General features: G+C 47.1%; 1 protein-coding gene across 1 annotated transcript in view; it reads right to left on the bottom strand.

Annotated features, from left to right (window-relative positions):
• PHF12 (PHD finger protein 12) overlaps window positions 1-23,934 on the bottom strand; it is a 32,828-nt gene that overhangs the window by 8,666 nt on the left and 228 nt on the right. The window contains exons 2-10 of the mRNA XM_034068825.1: window positions 23,792-23,931; window positions 23,292-23,473; window positions 8,278-8,350; window positions 6,314-6,701; window positions 5,644-5,764; window positions 4,416-4,548; window positions 3,559-3,723; window positions 2,751-2,912; window positions 848-1,664 (exon numbers count right to left, since the gene is read on the bottom strand). Coding sequence (XP_033924716.1) covers window positions 848-1,664; window positions 2,751-2,912; window positions 3,559-3,723; window positions 4,416-4,548; window positions 5,644-5,764; window positions 6,314-6,701; window positions 8,278-8,350; window positions 23,292-23,473; window positions 23,792-23,857 — 2,107 coding nt within the window. The 5' untranslated portion in view covers window positions 23,858-23,931. The remainder of the gene's footprint in view (window positions 1-847; window positions 1,665-2,750; window positions 2,913-3,558; window positions 3,724-4,415; window positions 4,549-5,643; window positions 5,765-6,313; window positions 6,702-8,277; window positions 8,351-23,291; window positions 23,474-23,791; window positions 23,932-23,934) is intronic.

The raw sequence follows: 23,934 nt of genomic DNA, 5'->3' as shown, positions 1-23,934 counted from the left end.
CTCAGAGTAACCAAGTTTGTTCAGCAATAAGCAAGGAGGCCAAGTACTCTGGGAGCTGCTTCCAAACACGAGGTGAAGCTCCGAAGTTACTCATGAAGGAATTTTAAGGATAAAAAGCTGTTGCCTCTGCTGCTCGCTCAGATCTAAGCGCTGCATGCAGGCCTGCCACTGAGCAGTGGGGACTGGAAGAGATGTAACAGAGCTCTGTCAAAGCCAAATTTGAGCCATGAGCAGTTTTTCTGACTTCAACAGCTATCAGCATCGCAGACTTGATGTTTTAATACTGAAGAATGGGCATATACACTTTTAACAGCAAGGTTTTTAGGTACAACCTGGGACAGAGATGGTATATCCAAGTCCATAACTTCCCTGCATTAACAAGCTACCCGATATTAAGCAGTCTACAGCTTCTGAAGTCCATCTGTCTCTAACACCAAGGCTGTGCAGCTAAAGACTTCAAACACACCTGTGCTAGGGGACAGAACCATTGCCAAAGCATTTACTGTGTACACAAATCCCAGGATCAGATTTATCCTGCAAGAACTGCCTTGCAACTAGTGCTTTAAAGCAGCATTAGACACAGCAACCAACTGATTTAAAACTACGGCTTTCCTGAATTAAACTGACCTACTATCCTGCTTCTCAGCTATATGCAGGCAGCAAATTCACATCCTGTGGCTCCCATGAAGGGAGCCAAGACAGAGGGGACAAACTTCTCCCAGCTCTCCACAGAAAGCATAATTCCCAGTTAAACACAGGCAGACCTGAGCCTTGAGGCTCAGAGTAACATTGAGCCTGAACACTTCCTCAGCCTCAGGGGGGCCAAGATCAGCTCTTCAGCACGTACCTGAAGGTGGTGCTGGTGAACAGAATCGGTTTGTGGCCCCAACAGCAGAGATCCCATCTCCTGCAGCCTGCGGGGGGGTGAGAGCCCTGGTGGCAGTCAGAGGGGAGCCCATGGATCGCAGGTCTGCCGTCAGCGGCGGTCCTATCTGTGCCTGCACATTCTTCCTTTGCAAAGTGCTGGTGGTCTCCAGGCTGGCACAGGAGCTTGATATGGACGTAGGCATACTTGTGACCGGCACAGAACCCCTTTGTGCACAAGAAACAGGTCCTGCTACGTTCTCCGTTTTGACAATGGTTCCAATGGTGTGATTCACAAGTCCACAGCTCGCTGGGGGTGTGAGGGGCCGAGGCCACGTTTGCCGATGGGACAAAACAGGGATTGTGTTACCAGACCCGACCAGCCTCTGGGAGTCAGTCAACTGTGCTGAAGATTCGGACGCAACGCCATAGAAATGAGGACCATTGACTTTAATGTCAGAGGCTGTCGGCCCGTTGGAAGTCCCACAAGAAGACACCTTCTTGGATTTATCTATACAAGAGTTGCAGTTGACATCTTCCTGTGACAAAGTCTGCTGGGATTGTGAGGAGCTCAAGGAATTCTGGGTGGTAATCCCTGAGGTGCAGGATGACATGGAATAGAGGGAAGGTGTGGGTGCCTTGTCAGCTGCCTGGTAAGGGTTGGCGAGTGAGCCATCTGCCACAATAACAGGCTTAATATCAGCCTTCTCTGTTTGTTCAGAGTCCCAAAGAGAAGTCATCTGCTTAGCAGATAAATGTTTCAATATGCTGCACTGGAGCGCAACAACACTACAGAGCCACTGGGAGGAAGGAAAAAAAGCATAGGTTAGCTCCACAGGCAAACAGTGCTCCAGACCTCAACAGTTACTCAATGGTTCACCCAGCTCAAAGAGATTCTGCTGCTAAGCGCTCTGATGCAGCCTGGAACTACAGCATCTGCTTTGATGCTCATCTAGAATCAGGAGAAAGTTTTGTCCAGAGGTACAAAAGCACAATCAAAGTTACACAGTGTGTATCTCCAGGCCAGGGACAGTACAGAGAGGAGCTGAGATGAAAGGAGGGAGAAGGCAGCAGATGAGCTTCCTCACCCCCAAACTCCTTCTTCACCTCTTCACTTGTGTTGCAACTCTTTGGCTAGTTACAAACACATCTTTCACTGATACGGGCTTCTATCCAAACACAATCCTCCAGCTTTCTCTGTAACATGCTGGAAAGATAAACTGATCTACTTTGTGTTACAGGGAGTCACCCACGGAAGCTGGGGTGGAGAACACCTTTCCTTTTCACAAGGTAGAGGAAGACCAAAAGATTTATTCCTAGTTTTAAGCTGCATGGTGAATATACACCTGCCACATAGAAGCACCTTTCCTGAGCTAACAGGACATGATGACACCACTGACTGCAAAGCAGCATGCCTTCGTGCTGCAGAATCTGGCAAGAAGTTTCATACAAGGTTTAAACACTCACTTGACCTTGGTTTAGAAGTCCAATTCTCTCAGCAATAAAGAGCAAGCCAGAAATGTGACGTTAACATACAAATAAACGTGTCAGAGAGCAGCCTAACATAATCAAAGTGGAAAGTATTTCTCCCTCAGCTAGGAGATAAAGATGACATCTAGACAGAAAGCCCTTGACTCCACTCTTAAAGCCACAAGACTATTGCACCACTTCCCTGAAGTGTCAAGTGAGGAGTTTTACGTTTCACCTGGAAAGCCAAAATGAAGTTTTAATGGGCAAGGGTGTCAGCGACAAGACAAGCTATCACCTTCAGACATGATTCTGAGACTGGTTTCCTAGACAACTGCTCTGATCATGACTGAAATGGAAGAGGATCTTTGTACCAAAGAAACTACAGAGACAGAGTCCAAACATTTGACTTCATTTACCTCCTGTTGTTCTGTCTGGCTGGCTAAGTGCTCAGTGTTCAAAAGGTGCTTCTGCAAGGGTTCCTCAGGGATCCCGTTACAGATCAGCTCGCCATCTCTAATTGCTGCAGGCGCAAGTAACGGGGGTGGAAGCCGGTATTGGGACTTTATAGCATCAGGAACCTACATTGTGGAGAAAGAAGATCACACATGAGAACAATTACTCAAGAATGACTAGTTAAACAAAGTGCCTAACCACCACTCTGCTTCATCTTCGCTGCTTCCTGACCCAAAGGAACCCTGCAGACAATACATTAGCTGTTTCAAGGACTGAGTACTTTAAATTGATGCAGCCATGCTGAAATTAATAGCTTTTATTCCCTTAGGTCAGGCATGACTTCAGCACAACATGGTGGTTACAGCAGAAGAGAAGTCATGCCAAAAAAAAGGCCACAGAAGAAGGGAAACCTGGATGGCATTTTTCAGGGGTTCTGGCAACAAATGCTCTTTGAGGTTTAACACAGCAGCCCCAATTCTGACTGCAGGGTCACCTTCAGGAGGTTGCATGTTGCACTTTTTATGCTTGTGCTAGATTTAAAGGCTTAGTTGTAATAGCTGAGCATTAGGGCTGCCAGCAAAACCAGGTTCTTCAATTCCACATGTAGTGAGAAGTAACTGCTGACTCCCAGACCTCTCACCAACGCCTCCATTCACACCCCACCCTCTTCCTCCTGCCCTGAAGGCTATCCCTGCAGGGTGTGCCGGCTTCCCTTCCAAACTGGAATACACACACAGGGATTTTCACCCACACTGACTTGTTTACACATACCTTCAAACCTTTCCTCTTTCCTGACTGAAGAACTCTGCGATTCGGAGGATGTTTCTTATGGATTCGGTTTAAGAAATCCACCTTGACAACGTGCTGAGATATGGTGTCCTGGAACCGGTCAAATACTCGGCACCGATTACTCAGGGTCAAGTTCTTCTGGTTCAGCTGGGTGATCAGATAATGCCACAGGAGTTAGGGATCTGCAGGTCACTCTACTGTACCCTAAGCCTTTCATAACACCCTGTAGCACTGGCATCAGCTCAGCTTTAGACTATTTGTTTCCTGCAGTACTAAACATTTCTGTTAAAGGGCACACTGCTGGAGATGAATACAAAAGCATTTAGAGGCCTACTAAGCAGCATCAATGCTCTCAGAAGCAGTCTGTCTGGGCACAAGCCCTTTGTTTCAGCCCCCTGTTTCCTGAGTATGTAAGTCTCAAGCACACTGCTTTTCCACAGATGAAAACTTCCATTTGGAATGAAAGCTTTTTGGGATAAGCATGCAAAGAATTACTTTCCCTATTTGTAGCACTGTGCTGCTTTGTATCACAGTTCTGGAAAGCTCATCTAGATCTTAAGGAGTCCAGTCTGAAAACTAGACAAGCTGTCAGTGAGCCACAGTCTGAGCTGTCAGCATCAGTTACAGGAAGGAGTTTCCCCATCTTTATATTTTATTGCAGATAGCAGCATCATATTCCTTTGGAGTGTGTTGCTTGCAGCAGAAGCTTTGCAAGCGTTACAGGGAGCAATAAGAGCTCAGAAGCTGTTTTACATTTGTTGTACTTTGTCCTTTAAATGGACCTGCCAGGTTCCACTCCAGCATCCGGTTACCAAACTGCAATCATAGTCCTTGCTTACCACCACATGTTCTATGTGATTTGGGCACATCCATCTACCCAGAGGCATGGCAGTAAGCGGTGGCTCCAGACAATCCATGTGGAATAGGAGTGGGCAATAATCACACTGAATGAGAGGTGCCACTCTGCAACTCCTGCAAAGACAAAACTGTATCTTATTTCCCATGCAGAATATAAACTGAACACACAGACAAGCTTGGCTAACCACTTGATCTTATCTTTCCCCACCAATTCCCCTACACTATGTTACATGCAACTAAAATTAGGCTTCTGATTTGTAACTTGATCGTTGTGGACCTTCTGCAAGACCCACTGAAGGCAAAAGGACTTGCCCACACACATGAGGGTTTCTCGTTGCAGAACAGGTCCCATGGCAGGAAGAGATGCTGGTGCTGGAAAGCTGCAAGTACCTCTCAGGTTCACATCAGCAACTTTTCAAGTTGACCTTGTCTATTAGTTCTGAGTGGCTTCATTTAGATCAAAAGGAAATCTCAGGTTTAGGTCATTGCATTCTTTTCCTCAGATGAATCGTGTGAAGTTGGGACATTTACTTCAACAAGATGTTCTCAGAACAGGCCTCAGACTCCAAAAAGCTACATCTGATTCCCCAGGCTTTAACGTCTGCACTCCATGATAAAGTCACCAGCTGTTCCCTGCAAAAGCCCACCTGAGATTCCAGCCCACTTCCAGAAACTCGCTGACTGGGGTCCTGAAATAAAGCTTTTTGGTTTCACTTACATTTTGCACTGGGAGACAAATGGGTGCCTTTTTTTCTGCAGTTATAAAAACCAGCAGTGTTTTGTACTGGGTTTCAGGTTTACTATTTCAGTACAATATTCCTATTTGCCTTGGGCTTATATCTCTCTCAGCAGATTCCTATTTCCTAAAGGTCACCTCCTCACACACGAACCATAAACAAACACCTCTGTATTCTACACCATCATCACTTCAGAAAGTAGAAAAATACCCAAGACAAACTCACGTTCCTCAGGCTACATTTTAAAGCCTTTTACAGCCACACAAGGCTGCAGGAGCCACACCTACCCTTGCCATAGTTAAACATCTGGTAGTAGGCAAAGATGATTATTCCTCCGTTTGTTGAGAGGACTGTAAGCAAGTAATGAAGGAGAATGGGAAAGGGAACAGGTCATCTGTGTTTTTCCATCAAGAACTTTGCTCCTGTGAAGGGTGTAGCTACACCCAACAGCCTCCCTGGAAGAGTAGAGTACCTGTTGCATGTGAAGCAGACTTTCACCGGCAAGGGAACCAAACCATTGTGGTCTAACTCATGTTGTGCTTTCTTGACATTCTTTCCTGTGGTTTCTTCCTTTCTCCTCCTCTTACTAGTACCTGAAAGTAAAATTTTACAGGCTTTGGGTTACCCACATAGCGATTTGCTTTCTGATAGGTGCACATAATCATCTAAGGCAGAGACAAACAGAAAAGGCAAAGAGAGCTGCTTAAGGAATCCTTATCAACCACTAAATCCTTAAGTGACAGACTGTCTTTAAAGGCAGGTGGATTTTATACTTGATCATTTCAGTGACATCCCATACATCAAGTCATTACTTTGTTACTAGATTATCATATCATAAATCAAAATCTAGTATCTTGACAGTTGGAATTTATTTCTTCAGACTGATGATCTAGACCAAGGTGACAACAGCAAGCATCTATCACAAGCACTGATGGAGTGTAGCATGCAGCAGAAGTGTCCCCACAGCTCACACCTGAAAGGCCACCTACTGTTGGAGAGCTGGAGGAAGACCAAGGGTACTTCTGTACCAGTGAGTACCACTGGAGCCACAGCTACTAAGGAGTAAGGAGTGGAAAGAGGCAAGATGGCAGCAGGATGGAACTGCAGACATCTTCACCACCACTGGACAAGCCATGGCTCACCTGGAAGTGCTGTGGTGCAGGTCAGTTCATTCGGCAACTGGAACTGCGTTGGGTTCCTTTCCATGGCAGCAGCAATAAGAAGCTCAAAGGGTCGCTTCAGCTGGGGCTGCCCACAGTCCATTTCTGCAATGGCAGAGTCATCATCCACGTCAATTATGTCCTCATCGACATCATTCTGCTCTGAGTTGGGGGTCTCGGTGCTGGCATTGGATGTGGGAGTGCCAGGCCGGCTTGCTCTCCTTTCCAAGATCCTGGCATGCGCATTAGCCCTGATGCTGCTGCTAGACCTGTCCAACAGGTCTGCGTCACTGGTGGGGGAGGTGGTCCTTTTCCCAGATTTGTCCACCAATCCATTTACCTGCCCCAGCTCTTTCTTCTGCTCTCGCTTCTGCACGACATGAATAGGCAGGCTTATCATGGAGGCCACAAACAAAGCACATCAACCTTGACAAATATGCAATCGAAGACAAACAGCATCTGAAAAGGCTTAAGCCACTTACTACAACTTCCCCCGTGAAGCCCTAACTCAGCAAACCCCATTTGTCTGCAGCTAACAGACAGATGACAAAACAGCTGAAGGGAACCAAGCATGAGGAAGGAAATGAGCATGTCCCTCTCCTTTCAGGACAGCCATATTCGATCAGGACAACATTTCACATCATCTAGCCCTAAATACCTGACAAATCAGACAACTCTTGTTTACTTTGCTAACCAACACTGAGAAACTCCACAGTGGACTGCTCATTGTCAACGCACTCTATTAACCCCATCAGTGCATCCAAACCCATGACAGAACAAGAAGTTCAGCTTGGGAATACAAGCACAAGATACAAAAGATACAGTCTGCTATCTCTTGACAGGAATCCTGAATGAGGTGGGCAGGGAGAACTGCAGCAGAGGAAAACAATACATTAGGATCACTGCAAGGTCCATTTTGCAGCAGGAAGGGATAACGCATGGCCTAGCATGGGCAACTGTGCACTGCTCCAGCATCACCAATGTGGATGAGCCAATCTATTTGATCACTAAAATGGTCTGCAAAAGGAGCAAAGTGTGTTAGTAGGCAATTTTTACAACAGAGAAGTTGGGGATTGGTTTTCTCCCCCCCTTTTTACTTATTTTATTATCATATTATCATATTTATTATCATATTTCAATTTGCAACCTTCATTTTAACTGTCAGCAGATGGCTGAACAGCACCCTGGAAACAACAAGGCAATCCACTGAGGAACAAAAGGCTGAATACACAGTTTTCTTCCAATCTGTTTTGGGTGTCACTTCAAGGGAACAGTTGCTAGATAGTTTGGTGCAGTTTCTAAACCCTCTGCTACGCTGTCTTACGTAGGCACAGCAATAAGATGTTTACATTGTGCAAGACGGCTTCCTGGAGAAAGAGCATCAAGGAAAAAAGACAAGCCACAGTCTTGCTCAATCACCTCCTTCCCGTCCTGCTCAACAGCCCAGGAAATCATAACTCACTGTGATTTCACCCTCTGCTGATGTGCAACTGCTGTGAAGTCACACTTCGAAACAAACCCCCACACATTAACCAGAATCAAAGCCCTGGTGCCAAAGCTGCATTAATGTGATCCCTGTTTCACCTGCAGACAGCTCACCTCCTTGAGCATGGGGGCCATTCCCATTTCTCTGTGCCTCAGCTCTCCCTCCTTTCCAGAAGTGTGGGGAAGGAAAACAATTTAAAAGGCACAGCCTGACAAGAACATATCAGGCACTTCAGTTCTGGTTCCTAGTCTGAGGTTAAAAACACCAGAAGGGTCTCATCAAGACCCTTTAGTTTTCTTTAAGCCTCTTCCTAACAAAGCCTTTTACAACTGCAAGCACAAAGAGTAACCCTGGTGGTGCATATGTACATATTAAGAGGAGAGGAAGCTGTAAAACACTGGGTTCACATTTTGAATACAGTGTTAAGGGCAGGGACCGTGGCTGGTAGGAGAGGCTTTACCTTGCGGCGTACAGTGCAGCGGTGACACATCCATTCCCCCGGAGGCAGCATTTCCTCACTGAGCGGAGGGTTGCTACAAGAGAAGCACAAAGCAATGCTTTATTGTTATTTCTGAAGGCCTCTCCTCATGGACACCAGCCTGAGTTGGGGCAGCTCTGCAGGTTCTGCTCCCTGGTTTTGTCCCCCCATATACCCACTTCAGAGAACACCTTTCTAAGCAGTCTTCCACGACACCCATCTCATCTCCAGTTTCAGAAGACAGCCTTAGAACTGAATAGCAAAGATAAAAAGATTCACTTGTGTGCAACACATACACCTCCATCCTGTCGTGGTTTAAACCCAGCCACACAGCTCGTGCACTCACTCCCCCCCCCCCTTTGCTCCCCCAACTCCCACAGGGCTGGGGAGGAGAATCCAAACAATGTAGTTCCCATGGGTTGAGATAAGAACAGTTTAATAACTAAAGTATAACACAAATCACTGCTGCTACCACCAATAATAATAATGATAAAGGAAATAACAGGTGAAGAGAATACAACACCTCACCAGCAGCCAACCCATAACTCACCCACCCTGCCCCACCGAGCACTGACTGATACCTCCTCCAACCCCACAGAGCTCCAGCCCTTCCGGGTAACTCTCGGTTACATCCTGGGCATGACGTGCTATGGTATGGAATACCTCTTTGGCCAGCCTGGGTCAGCTGTCCTGTCTCTGCTTCCTCCCGGCCTCCCTCCTCCCTGGCAGAGCATGAGGCTCAGAAAGTCCTTGCCCAGAGTAAACATCTGAGCAGTAACTACAAACATCGGTGCTATCAGCACCATTCCCAGGCCAAAAGTCAAACACAGAACTGCACCAGCTACCAAGAAGGAGAAAACATGACTGAACTCAGGACACATCCTAACATCAGTGCCTTCTAAAATAACTTGATTACTCCACATAAGACTACACAGATTCCTGTGCAGCAAGCATAGTCATGTATCCAAGCATTTGCATCCCCTGGATTTGCAGTGTGAGTCCAACTGAACAAGCTGCCATGAAGTCTACCCACTGCTTCCCATGTACTCCATCCATGGGCACGCTTACTTAATGGTGGAAACCACTTTCTATCTTAAGGCAACCCAAATACTCTTAAAGGCATCACCACATACAGCTTGCCTTGGCTATGAAGCACAAGATACATCCTACTCATATGGATCTGTACTTACTATAAAAGCTGTATCACATCAAAATGACATTCTCATTTGGATGCTAGAAATAAACCAAAGCAACTTACATGAGGGAGTAAGGAGGATTATTTCGAGAAACACTTCTCCTCAGTTAGAAGCAGAGCAGCATATGTTAGATGCTACTTTCCTTACAGATCCTACTACTAGCCCAAGAACTTTCTAACACCTCTTTATCATTAAGATTTGTTATTTCAGCAAAGTGCTGACTGTTGCAGAACAAGTGTACATGCTGTCAGAAAAACAGGCACTTACCATGCACTGGGGCTTAACATAATACTTTTCAAAGTTCTGTCTACTGATGCAGAATGATGACAGCTGCATAGCAAGAGTGCTCCCTTGTGCTCAACACTCAACAGAGAGATGCGCTATCACAGGACATACAAGCTCCATTTCCCACTGAGTGGGACACCATAGAATCATGGAATAGTTTGGGTTGGAAGGAACCTTAAAGCTCCTCCAGCTCCAACCCCTGCCATGGGCAGGGACCCCTTCCACTGGAGCAGCTGCTCCAAGCCCCTGTGTCCAACCTGGCCTTGAGCACTGCCAGGGATGGGGCAGCCACAGCTTCTCTGGGCACCCTGTGCCAGAGCCTCAGCACCCTCACAGGGAACAGCTTCTGCCTAAGAGCTCAGCTCAGTCTCCCCTCGGGCAGGTTCAAGCCATTCCCCTTGACCTGTCCCTACAGGCCCTTGTCCAAAGCCCCTCTCCAGGTTTCTTGTAGCCCCTTTAGGCACTGGAAGCTGCTCTAAGGCCTCCCCAGAGCCTTCTCCTCTCCGGCTGAACAACCCCATCTCTCTTACAAGCTAACAAGCCAGCCCAAGAAGCCAAATGAGCATGGGGAGCCAGACTGTGGTTCACTTCAGGAGTCTCTATACTGTTTATTTCACCTACAGACAATCATCAAGCCAAACCCAAGTTAAGCTTTAAGAAGTCTCCAGTACCGACAAGCCAGCGACGATAAGACACGTATTTGTTGGCCGGTAAGAGCTGTGCAGCAAAGGGAGAGGCTGCCTTCCTCGAGAATCTTGCTCCTAGCGCAGGGAAATGGCTTAGGATCCCAGCCCAGGCTCCCAAGCTTGAGCTGTAAAAACAAACATACTTCCTTTGTTTAAACAGAGTCCCAGTGAGCCTTGCCCCGAGCGCACCAGTGTGCCAGCAGCAAACCTCCGCAGGTACCGCAGCCACCCAGGGTCACACTCTTGCCTGGAAGGCTAAAGGAAGACTGCAGCAAGAACCAAACTGGCAATAACCTCAGCATTTCTGGTGTCAGGCTCCAGGGAATTCAGTAGAGCCAACACATCTGGCAGCCATTTTGAGGAGGAGAGAAGGCTTTCGGAGGCCTCCGTGTTCCAGGCGCTCCAGAACGCAGCGCTCCGCATACATGCACAAACATACCTGCAGCTTATGTTTCTCATTTCCTGGAGGACTTGGACGAACAAGAGATCAGGCTCTAGATGTGAGCACCAAAACCTTGACTGCTTGCTCCTTTACATGAAGCCTCAAACGTTTGGCTAAAGCAGTGAGCCCCAAACCGATAGAAGCAGGGAAAGGGGGTGGAAGGAGGAGAGTAACAAATGAGCCCCGTGTGCTTGCTGCTGTGCAAATCCATTCCGAGCCCTAAGGTGGATCCTGCAACAACTCCTGCTAGGAACAGAGCTCTCAGATCCACAGCTACAGCGAGCAGGGATGCATCAGGCTCATTCCTCCCCTCCCAACACCTCAGGGGGAAAAGAACCCACAGAATTTGATTTGTTCATAGGGAATTCATCCCTCTGAAGGTACCGACGAGCGTGCCTGAACCGCTGGAAACACGTCCGCCCCATTCCAAGCAGTGTGCCAGGGATCCACACACTGCCAGATGCCTCCTGGTTATTTGTTTTAACTGTTACCTCAATCTTACGCCTCTTACAATGAAACAATTAATGCCACGGTGAATCCTGAGAGGTGCCGAGGAGAGTTCGGACACTTTTCTTCCTCAGTGTGTATGTTATTGTCCCATTTGTTATGCTGAACTATCTGCTCAACAACCATGAGATCCTACATGCACAGTACTCTTAAGTGACAGCTTGGAGAAGTGTTTTAATGAATGCTGCTACCCAAAGGCTTGTGGAAGGAGGGGGAAAGATTAGTTTCAGACCAGCAGTGCAGTTTTAGCTCTCAGAGTAGCCTCCTGAGTTTTTTTGCTTGCTGTCAGGGCCTAGCTGCTATAGCAAGTGTATTAAAAGACTGATTCTGCTTCTCCTGGTTAATGAACTGTTCATCAAGGCAGCCTGCTGCACTAACAAAGACTGATGAACACTGCTCCTGCATCACTGGCCCCTCTGTGAGCACAGAGCATTTCCTGGGTCTTAGCGTAAAGCCAGGGAAGCGCTAAGGAATGCTGTTTTAATTGAGTAGTTATGACCACATCTGTCAACCTTTTACTGTAAGCATAAGAGAAACTGATTTTTAAGTCTGAACAAGATACTTGATCTTTATAACCACAGCAAGAATCAACACTTTGGCAGGAGCACCACGGCCCTTTTCTCTTTATCTTTCATAGGTTCATTAGCACGCAGACCTCCAGTCCTTAGTGTTGGCTGCCAACAGAACCTGCAATTGTACAGCACCAACTTTGTCTTCACTTACAACACATCTCCTTCCAACTACACACCACCGACTTGTACTGTTCTGATCCACTGAACCTTTGTTTCAGAGTTTCCCCTTTAGTCATCGCAGGAGAGAGCAGTGACCAGCACTGTTTTACCTGGAAGGTTTGGTGTGCCCCAAATCAAACATGCTTCTGAACTGAAGACAAAGGCAGCTCTGAAAATCTGGGGCTGGCTTTCAATGTTAGGATCTATACAAACACCTGGAAGACCAACTCATACAAAGCTTATGAAAATCAAATGAGATATTTATCACTGCCTATTCAAAAGCCACTACATGGATAGGAAGTCATTTGCCATATTATGAGCCTCGTGGCTCTTTTCTAAAGAAATACCATCTCCATGAAATTCAAACTAGATTTGTGGTGTCAGGATTTGCTCTTCCGTGGTCAGAACATCATGCAAAGCCTCCCTTAAATAAAGATTAAATGGCTATGAAGAAATAAAGAAATCTTCGAGAGTTACCCACACATTAGGAGTTTTTATCAAGCAAACAATAGCATGAAGCCACTTAGCTTTTCAATTTCACACCCCGGAGCTCTCATACATCAGATGCCTGTTGTAGTCTGAATCCCATAATTACTCTTCACTTTGCTGACCTCAATAAATAAGTAAACAAACACTCCAAGGAATGGCACCTTCTTCACTATGAAATGGGCCACAGCTCTCAAAGGAACCAGTTAGAAGCAAACCTGAAGTTATTTACACATGGCATTCCTGGTGGCCATCTTGCGTCAAAGGCACGTTGACACTGCTGAGAGCACGCTCCGGACCCACCAGGATACAGCCAAATATCAGCCTGGGATCGTGGTGGCAGGAAAACAAACCAGTGTCTGGGGAGGCTTTCTTGAATAGCTTGTCTCTGATGTCAGTTGTTTTCAACATCTGACTTAAGGTTTTCTTTTCTGTGCAGAGGAAGACAGCAACTCCACGAAAAAATGTAGGCAAGAGCATTTAATCTTCTAAATAACTCAGTGAGAGGTTTATAATGAAGGATGCTGGTTACGTTTGCCAGTTAAAGGAAGAAAGCTTTCGGCTCTTCTATTGGACTCCTATTTATCCCAGTGATGGATAGAGCTACAGCTGTTCTACCAGCTTCATAAAGAACAAGGCTTCCCGGCTTCCTACAGCAGCGCCTCAATGCCAGCCGCAACTAAAACAAACCAGGAAACCAACCTCACTGTCAGGGCATTACAAACACCCCATTGAGAAACAGAGAAAGTCACAGCACTTACAAATTCAGGGCTTTGAAACAGTTTTACTGCATCCGAGTTACACACTTCTGCTCACAGCTGCTCCAAAACAGGAGGACACCCAGAGCCTCTACCTTATACATAATAAAAGCACATGTAACAAGCTATCAGCTGTTTCAAGTTTCTCCCCACTGCAACTCTCTTACCTTCCTACTGCAATTCTTGGACCAATGGGAAGTTTACTGTGTTCTGAAGACAGAAGTCAAATTCCAAGAGGGTTACTAGGAAAAGTGTCAGCTTTCTCCCCCGTTCCAGTAGTTTCAGGATTATTCTTCAGCACAAACTACTCAGTGAAGGTCTCCAAGTTCTGCTCATTGACGTGGATAAAGTCCCAGTGCTCAGGAGTACAAGAAATGCCCCATCCCTGGCAGTGCTCAAGGCCAGGTTGGACACAGGGGCTTGGAGCAGCTGCTCCAGTGGAAGATGTCCCTGACTGGCAGGGGGCTGCAACTGGATGAGCTTTAAGTTCCCTTCAATCCAAACTATTCTATAGTTCCATGATAAAAAGTCTCTCTGATGATGCTGCACATTTCTCAAGCACCAATGCAGACACCATCAAACCTCACCTAAGCCAGGCATAATCTTGGTTCTTTACAGACCTGCAAGCATGACCTGATCACATTAACTCTTACACAGTTCCAGGAACTTTCTGGTCTCAACTAGGCTTGCCTATGAAGTTATACCTACTTGAAGCCAGTAGTGCAATTCACATTATCTACACAGCATCAGCCACTAGACTTTAATCTGTGGTGCATCTCCTCCCAAGGGAACTAGTAAAAAACACCTTGATAGCAGCCAGCATAACTGTGTTCACATTGAAGTGGAAGCCCTGAGAATGCACAGAAAAAGTTCTAAATTAGTAACATCCAATAGGGAGACCTGGACACCACTGGACAGATCAGTACAGGGTTATTTTGGCTGCCACTATGCAAGGAAGGGAACCAAAGTGGCTATTTCACAGGTCACCAACTATCCCATCATCTGGAACACTGCATCTGCTTAGCATGCATCTTTCCAGCAGCATGGCCAGAGCTGGATATAAGGGTTCAGCAACAGACAGTGAACAGAAGTGTGATTAAAGCACCATTTTATGGCCAGTGAGAAACAAGATGCACGCAAGGAAAAATTAGACTAATATAATCTGTCTGTGTGCCAGTACAAGAGTGGAGGAAGACTCTAAGTTAAGAGTCTAAGAAGTAACATGGACAGGTATGCTAAATCCCAACACTTCATTTACTGTGTGCTTATCTCTACCTTCTAAACCAGCTAGCATTCACCACTGCAAGAGCAGAACATCACTCAAGCCTCTGGCAGCAGTAAGAACCACAAAACAAAGCATTGGTGTACTGTGATTTGAGTATTTTGAAGCCAGTGAAGTTATTTACTTGTACCCATCCTCAAACTGCTACTGCTAGTCCCATCCTGAGAAGGGAAAGCCAAGTACAACATCATGGATGCATGTGTTATCCGCCTTACCTCACTTCCCTTCCTACTGTCACCAGCATCCTTCCCGTGCATAGGCAATCCCAAGGAATCAGGGAAGTTCCCTCACATGGGATGAAGCAGAACATTTCTGTCTCAAACTTGACAAACAGGAGAGTCAAATACACTGGATAAGCTGCATGTAAACATGTGATCACCTGATGTAATTAGCAACTTCTATTTATGGAGAGAACCTGGCCCACAGAGACCATTCTGTAGACAACCCGTTATTAGCCTCATTAAAAGCTGACAAAAACTAGTGGGTTTTAAGACATTAAACATCCATGAAGGTCTAAAACCCACCAAGTGTATGTTTATATAAATAAATGTGCTTTAAAAACTGTATTATACAACCTGAGGCTTTCTGATCTTGTTTTTCAGTACGTTTGGTTGGTTATCAACCCTGATATTGGTTCTGAACTCTGATATTTGGGACATATCTGCTAGGGAACTGTGCAGCTTTGTATTTCTAAGCTGAAATCATGGAATTCAATAGGAAGACTTGTTGACTTTGGAAAATTTGGGTCAGATGCAGAAATTCAAGCGTTCTGCACATCCTGACTCCCGTTTCTTTTCCATGCATCACTCATGCCTGCAGTGCAGACAATAGCAACAATAGCCTGAATTCAGTGTCCAGGTTCATTGTTAAGTGTTCAGATCTTTACAGCACCATCTTCTTAACAGATTAGAAGTCATCTTCACAAAGCAGGATGACACACAGGGCAGCATCAGGGAAAAGAAAGGTCTGAGGAACAACACAGCTCGAGTGAGAATCACTTCATCCAATTTTGTCTTTAAAGAACAATAAATGAAGAGACATCTTTGGTGGGGGAAGAAAAAATAATCAAAACACAGGTCTGAGAGGTTTCAGAGGAGCGAATACATTCAGCCCCAGCCATCTGAATGCGTTCAAAGGAGACAGGGGTGAAAGGACAGAAGCAATAAGGTGGAAAAAAGGAAAGCAGCACATTAAAAGAGGATGAAGGACAGACCCACAAAAGCAAAAGGATGAATCTGTCTTCACACAGACACAAGTGAAGTGTAATTCTGACATCTCCATGCGGATGAGGCTTTCCCATGAACACAGGGGAAGAGATGGAAAAGAGCAGCAATAGAAAAACCCACCAAAAGGAGGGCATGCATTCTTCTCTGCTTTTTCCAGATCACCTTCATATCCTGCTCCTGTTGCTATTCTAGACAGAGATCAGTGGGAAGTTCACATGCTGCTTGCCCAGAGTCAGAGGCTGTCCAGGCAGGTGTTTCACACCAATCACTAGCGCTCGCCAGAAATTCAGCATGGGGTTTGCAGCCTCCTAAATTGCATCCTCAGGCCACTGCTTTCTGCAGGCTTCAAAGTGAGTAATCTCCAGCTCCATCTAGTTTACTTCAAGTGACTCGTGCAGAGCAGACGTCAGCAGAAATAGGTTAGAGTTGGGTTCAGGCACCACGTTTCCCTCAGCTGGCCGAGATCCTCTTTGCCTTTTGTACTCAAGCTCTGACACACCGCCTGGAAGAATGACTTATAGATTCTTTTCCCCTCATTTCTGGCCATAAGAGGCGTTTCCTCCATACCCTAAAAAGGTATGTAATTGCACAACATCTGACATCTGTCAACCCCTTTGTTAAAGGGAAGGTACAACGCCATTTTTACTCGGCTTACAGCTACTGCATACCACAGCATTCCTTTGAGGAAGCTGGGCAGACATCCTGAGAACAGTGGAGGTGGAAGCAGCACAAATTGACTACAAAAAGGAGAAAAAGCCAGTTGTGACATTCTGACCATGTCACAGAAATCACAAGTTTAGCCAGTAACCTGATGTGACAAGATGCTCTTTGCTTACATTCCCCTCTTTTAAACCCGCTACTGCATTTCCCTACAACAAATCCATACTATAATCTTGGATACATTAGCATTCTCACAACTCCCAGCTTACTTCCTGACTGATTAAACACAGGTACATCCTCCTCACATGTGACTTACATTGCAACAGGCAGCACACCCTGACTATACAGACTTTGTAACACTTGCTCTCAGGAAGATACAACCTCCTTCCTGCCCTGGAAGCTCTCTTCTTGGCAGGTTCCTGCTATTTGCTACTGACTCAAGGATTAATAAGGGCTCCGGAGCACAGGAAAAACTCAAGAACCTGACACCTACCAGTGAGTCAGTCCAGCAACAAAAACAGCTTAACATCCATCCACTTGTGTGGGTCAATAAACAGAATTGACATTAGTGCCTCTATTATGCAGAAAGGCTGTTTCAGTATTGACGCTACAACTGAAATCCTGAATTGACTCTGTTCTATACAAGGAACCAGCCAGAAGCCTTGCCCTCCATGCACTGTGTTCTTCACACCACCACAACAGCACCTACAAGCCAAGTCAGAAAGGTGAGTTTCAGGAAGAAAAAGCAGCATATTTGGTCCTGTCTCTTACCAAAAATACACAGCTCTGTTCCTGACAACACTGTGGGGGCTCTCCCCACTCGAGATGTCCTTCACACCCTCTGTAAGGGAAGCACAGCCTGATGCTAGACATGCTCATCATTACCACTTCCCATTTACTGCCCCCACCTAAAGCAATGGTGAGAAATGTAAGGAGGGGGGAGAATTATGAGTATTACATGACTTTGTGTACTAAACACAGTCCTCCCATTCCCAACTCCAAGATCCGCAGGCGGGTGTACAATCTTAACAGCTTGTCCGTGATAAAAGACATGAGGCAAGCTAAATAAGGTGAATATATTTACAAGATAGTGCTAAGATCTCCATAACAAACAGTCATTAGCAGATTATATTATGAATCTAATCCAATTAAGAATTTCCTTGGCAAATGCCTGGAGGAGCTGGAATTCCTTTGGGAAGATCTTCCCATGAGTCACGCCTGCAGGTCTGACATACCAGGAAAGACCAGCTCTGAAGCAGCATGAACAAAGCCCTGAACCCCACCTCGAAGCCACTGCAATCTACTGAACTTTAGGAGTCCACAAAAGAAAGAGTCCTCAGTCCCACAAGTCCCAGTCAACAAAACTGGCACTTTCCCAAGCAAAGGGACAAAACAGCAGAGAACTTTCCTTATTAACAGTCTCGTACCATGCCCTTTGAACAGCTCCAGTTCATTATGGGTGTTTGACATAATGCTAGTCCACACAGCAGCCATGCCTGAAGACAAAGTGTTAAGTTAAGCAGCTAAACATCCCTTCCTGACAGTGTCAGAACCCTAATGCTTTGCTCCTACCACTTTATGCTGATAGTGAGAGCAGCAGCCGTGATCCACAACTTGATCTGAATGCCCAACTCTTGCCCATGCTGCAAAATCTGCTCACTCTCAGTTTAACATGAGCACACACAGCTGAGAACTGTGGTTTGTAAGCCCCAGAGTTAGATTAATTCATCAGATTCTTACCGTGAATGGGTTTTGGGTGCCCTCAGCTTAAATTGGTAGATATGGGCTGACCTTATCTGCCTTTGCATGGAGCGATTTAGGACAAAACAAGGAGAGGGGAAGATCTCATTGGTACAACTTTGTTCAACAGAACTGCCAAGACTGATCATGTTACCACATCTGCAGGCACATGCGCAGTGACCTGCCACAGTAAGGAACCAAGCCAGTGACACTGCTACCTCCTGGTTCAGGATCAAGACCAGGCTGGTCTCAATGCTACCAAAGTTCAGAACCAAAGACACATAAACCCCAAGCTTTAGGGGGGGTTAAAAAGTATATACATAAAACTATTATTTTAACAAACTATCAGTAAGGGTGGATACATTTAAATTCATGTTTGGAACAGAAGAGCTTACTCTGATCTTCAAAATGCACTCACATAAACATTCATGTAGGTGTTTTGCCAGTTATTTAATGTAAAAACAACCCAAAAAGCCTCAAAATACAAACTTTCTGCAGTTAAACCACAAGCTTTTGAAGCTGTCAGAAGGGCACAATGAATTCAATATACAGAAACCTGCTCCTCTGTAGTTCACTATTAGGGATGAAGCTTAACCTCTCCAGCAGCATTTCTGGCCATCCTGCCACTCCTTGCAGCAGCAGATGCTTCAGACCATTCAAAGCTTCACCTGAAACTCTGGAGGCAGCCAAAGATGCCCATTAGAGGAAGGATTAGCTAACACAATAGACAGGCTAAAGTTTCCCTCCCCTCTCAGAGAACAGATATTTAGGTAAAAAAAAACAAATCCAGACCAAATGCCAAGATAAAAGCACAACATTTCAGACCTGAGTAAAGAGGGGAAGAGTTATAGATGTCCTACCTAACACAACTTTTTTCCACTCTTTGTGCAAAGCACTTACCCACTGTGACTCATTAAAATGTGCAAAGCTCAGGCTGGTTTAAGCTTCACTCCTCTTTGCAGCTCTGTTACTCCAGTTCTTCGACAACTTTGGCAAAGACTGCCAAACTGAAGGAGAAATGGAGCCAAAGGCTCCAAATATAAACATGGAGAGGGAAGTGTTGATGGAGCTAGCAGGCCCTAGTATGGGTGCAGCGTACCTCTCCCAGCAGCTAAGGGAAGTGTTTTTGCTGGGCAGTGCCATCAAACTGGTACTGTCTGTTTAGGGTAGGGGCAGCTTTAGGTACCTCAGGTCACTTTGCCGTGCTAGCAGTGCCTCAAGCCAGCAGCAGGGGTTTGTAAGAGGGACGTGAAGCGCAGCATTCAGTGAGGTTGGTGATTTTGGGCTCCTCCAACCAAAACTCAGGCAGTGAGACATAAAAAACAGGGATGAAAAAAAACCCCAACACAAAACTGTTCTGTGTTAGTTCTCCCTCCTGTTGTCACTCCCCTCCCCCTGCTTGTTAACTAAACTTTTCCTCTCCCAGGGATCTTTCTAATCCTTCAGCGAAGCTGTAATGAATTTGCAACATCAGGCACTCTGCAAACGGGCTTCAACGTGAACCGAGTTTACCACGAAAACACAGGGAATTCTAACAATCACATAGCCAGAAGTAGGATATAAAAGGGGAAGAATAGAATAGCACTGGAAAATTGGGTTTCAATCATGTAAAGAAGGAGCGTACACCATTCCCAGGGGCCTGGGTTAAGACAGAACATCAGAATGGAAATGCAGGCTGCACCATTACCCAAAGCAGCGGATTATGGGCAAACAGCATAACCAAAAGCAGACTTAAGAGCTAAAAACCCTTCGTTCTGTTTCAAGAATTACTAAGGACTGAAAAAAACCCAGCCCTCTCTGTAAATTCAAACCTGAAGACAGTCACCTGACCACAATATTAATCCAAGTATGTCGAAACTAAGTGTCTGGAAGGGATTTTCACTTTCCTGTATCTCTTCCACCAAGCCACTTTATCTGCAGCCTGGCTGGTGATCCTGCTGCTCCATGGGCTCTCACAGTACCTGCAGGAGTTTTATGCTGAGCGAGATGTTCTGAAATGGAGTTGTGAGAAGAGCTGACACACTGACAGATGAATGAGGAAGCCACTTGCACAGTACATCAACAGAACTTGTTATTTACCATCAGAGATGTGCAATACTGCCAGGCTCGGAAAGTTTGGGGGATTTTGGCCGAGTGTCTTCTGTTTCCTGCAGAAGGCAACAGGTTCAGGTCCCAAACAGAAGTTAAAGCAAAGTGCCTCAGTCTGAGCACCACAAACTCACCTAATGAAGCCAGCTTGCTCACTACAGGTTCAAACAACGCGACAGAGAAGACTTCTCAACACAGGAAGACACAGAACTAGTTTACAGGCTACTGAGCTGGGTTAACTCCTGGGTTTGTCTCCAGCCGCCTGTGTGACTTGGGCTGATCACACCCTTGTCATTCATTGTCTTTTATAGTATGGTATCTCTACACAGCTTTAATCAACTGATTACAAACCCCAGACCAATTAAGAGCTGCTCTTCTTAATTTCTCTTTAATTTTTTCTATGCTGATAATAAATGCAACCTGGTGCTAAAGATTGCAATAAATATTTAAAGAACAGGTAAGCTGTCGACACTATTCAGCTACTATGCCCCAGCAGAGCATTTAAACTGCTATTCAAATGATTTCAAACAAGCATTGCATTACAGCTGCTACTCTTCAAATAGAAAAGCAAAAGGAGGCAGAAAGGAAGTTACAAGTGCTGCCTTTATGTCTAAGTTTATAGCCAGAACAGAAGCTTACTTCAAGGAAGATGCAGGTGGTAAAGGGAAGAAAACAGGAAAACAAAACCTGAGCATCCCTTCTAGACAACCCGGTTCACAGTAAGACCTTGGCCAAGCCATGGACAGGCTTCCATGAGCAGGGAGGCAGAACCAGATCCAAGCCAGGCAGCTTTAGGTGAAGCCTATTTCCTGTGCCACTCCAAACCAAGCCACATCCAACACCAGGGTCTGTGCCATTGTCAAAAGGATACCCCAGGAAAGGCAAGAACTGAAGTGAGAAAGCGTCATCACAACTGCTCCTTTCATTTCTCTTTCAAAGGTGACCAGCTAGCCAAAGATACATATGTTTTAAGTAATTATAATGCAACTAACTTAAGCACAGCCAAAGCTTTACCAATACCCAATTTACACAAATGCTTCCCACTCACCAGCTACAAGAAACTTGCCACATTAAGCCATGAAACTCAGCCAGATTTAGCCATGCACAAAGCGATCTCATTTACAGTTAGACTTAACCAAGACTCAAGAGTCAACAAGGAAGCCCTACAGCATTAGTCACAGCTCTTCCACCTCAAAACGTGAAGCTTTAACCATCGCTCCAGCCTCGCTAAGAGAAGGCTCAGGATGCGCTCGGCAGCGTCTGAAAGCAAACACTGAGTTTTTAAGCACCTATGCCATGGATCAGTTAAAAACCCACCCCCCAGAACTTCAATTAAAGCCCATCAAGAACGCTGGACAAAAATAATTAAACAATTAGTGTCCTCCTAGTAAATGTTGGAGGATCTACACTACCACCAGTAGCACTTCCTGAGGGTAGGAGGGGATGATGTCATGGCTGCATGCTACAGCATTGTCGGGTTCGTCTGGCTACACGCTGCTAACGGGACACTCCCTACAGAACTGTGACCACACACTCGGTTTTCCTGGTATCAGCAATCAGTTTAATAAGTGTTCAGAGACTCGCAATTAGCATAGAAACGCAGTGCAACCACCGAGTAAAACAAGGGGAGAGAAAAAAAGCAGACAGACAGCTGTAACAGGGTGGCAAACAAAGCTCCAAAGCATGAAAGAGAGAAAGGAATGTGGTTAAAAAATCTCCCCTAAGGAAGAATACTCTCTACGCCCGAGCTCCAGCTGTTTGACTTGCCCCGCTCCCTCCTCCACTCCATTATCCATTCTGGCTGTGATAATTTAACACAAACCGCCTGCGTCAACTGTTGAAGGGGAGATTCGGGTAAGGCAGCCTGGGATGCATCCAGAAAAAGGGGAAAAACTTTGGGATGGAAAGTTGAGGTGCGTTTAGGAGCGGGTCGCTTTGTGCCAAGAGCTCAGGAAGCTGCGAGGGAAGGCGGCAAGAACCTTTCCCTGCTGTAGCCTGCACCGACCAGAGCTTCACCACCGCCTCCACATGCACCTCGGCCCTGCACCCAGATTTGCATGCAGGGAGATCTGCCTTCACCCACAAAGCCACCCAGTGCCCTGCAAGAGGCTCCTACTGCCCCCCAGTCCACAGCAGACACTGCCAGAGCAGGTCTGGAGTGAGGAGGAAGAGGGGGAAAAAAGGAGGGAAAGGAATAAACCCGGCCAATCTTCAAGCCTGGAGGGCCGGATTGTCCACAGGGAAGGTGATTCCACGTTGGAGGGAGCGCTGCGAGGGTTGGGAAGTCACAAATGCAGCCAAAATGGCGCTGAGAATAAAAATATAATTTAAAGGAAGGTCGCCATATTGTAAACAGTGAGGCAGGGAGACACAGAGACAGCAACCTCCATTATTCCCAGCAGCTGCAGCAGCACGGAAGCGCTGGGAATGTCAGGCCTGGTGCGGAGACGCCACCGCCGCTTCCGTCCCTCCCTCCGGCCACAGCGCTCCGGAGGGTCCCCCCCGAAGCAAAGCACCCTCGGAGAGGGTGAGGAGGGGAAGTTCCCCGCTGGGGAGGGTGGAGGAAGGCCGGGCAGGGGCAGCAGCAGCGCGGGCAGGCCGCGCAGCCAGGGCCTCGCTCCTCCTCCAGGCCTCTCGGCCGCTGCTCGGCACATAAAGAAAGGAGGGTGGCAGCCCCCCACCCGCAGGGAGGGCAGCCAGGACGCTCTGCACCCCGGCTGCTGGGGATTAACGGCAGAGAAGGGGACGGACAGGAGTGGGGGGGCTGCAGGTTTGCATCTCCTTTTTGTTCCTGCCGTGCACCCCCCTTTTCCCAGCGCAAAGCTAACGGGGAGCAGGAGCTGCTGGAGGGAAGGTGCTGCCTGGGCCGGGAGGGCTGGATCCGGAGGGGGAACAGCGCCGAGCCTTACCAGCACTGGAGGTGGAAAGCGGCAGGGCAGTGATCGCAGCACAGCAGATCCCCTCCTTCCTTGCAGCTATCGCAGCTATCGTGGTTAGTGGCCCTGCCACTTCGCCTGGGCTCCTTCTCGGGCCTCCTGCTCTTCTTCTCCCCATCTTCGCTCTTGGGGGGAGCCAGGAGGGCCTGGATTTGCTGCAGGGACAGACACAGACAGCGCCTCTGAGGGGCTGGCACCGACCCTGACCCCAAGCGCCCTTCTCCCTCCTCACCGACGACGGGAGAGCGGCCCCGGGGGGGGGGACGGGACACAAGGCCTGTGCCGGGCCCGCCCCGCCCGCCGGGCCCGTGTCCGGAGGGCCTCTCCCGGGGATTGGGCGAGCTGCCTCCGTCCCTCCGCACTTCCTTCTATGGCCACGGGGCTCCGGGGGGGTGGGTGCCCCTCGCCATTTTGCTGCCCCGCGGCCTCCCCCGGTCCAGGCCTCTCCCCCCTGTCCGCCGCCCGGGCCTCACCTCCATGAGCCCCCCAGAGGTGTCCAGGTCGTAGACGATCGTCTTGGTCTCCATCTTCTCCCACATTCATCCAGCCCGGGAGCGGCCCCGAGAGCCGCCCCCCCCGGCGAGAGGGAGCAAGGCGGGGATAGGGGCTCGTTCTG

The sequence above is a fragment of the Melopsittacus undulatus genome, chromosome 13 (genome assembly GCF_012275295.1).
Source record: "Melopsittacus undulatus isolate bMelUnd1 chromosome 13, bMelUnd1.mat.Z, whole genome shotgun sequence".
In the NCBI taxonomy this organism is placed as follows: Eukaryota; Metazoa; Chordata; class Aves; order Psittaciformes; family Psittaculidae; genus Melopsittacus; species Melopsittacus undulatus.
The sequence above is the reverse complement of the archived record's forward strand: the minus strand, read 5'-3'. Positions and strand labels throughout refer to the sequence as shown.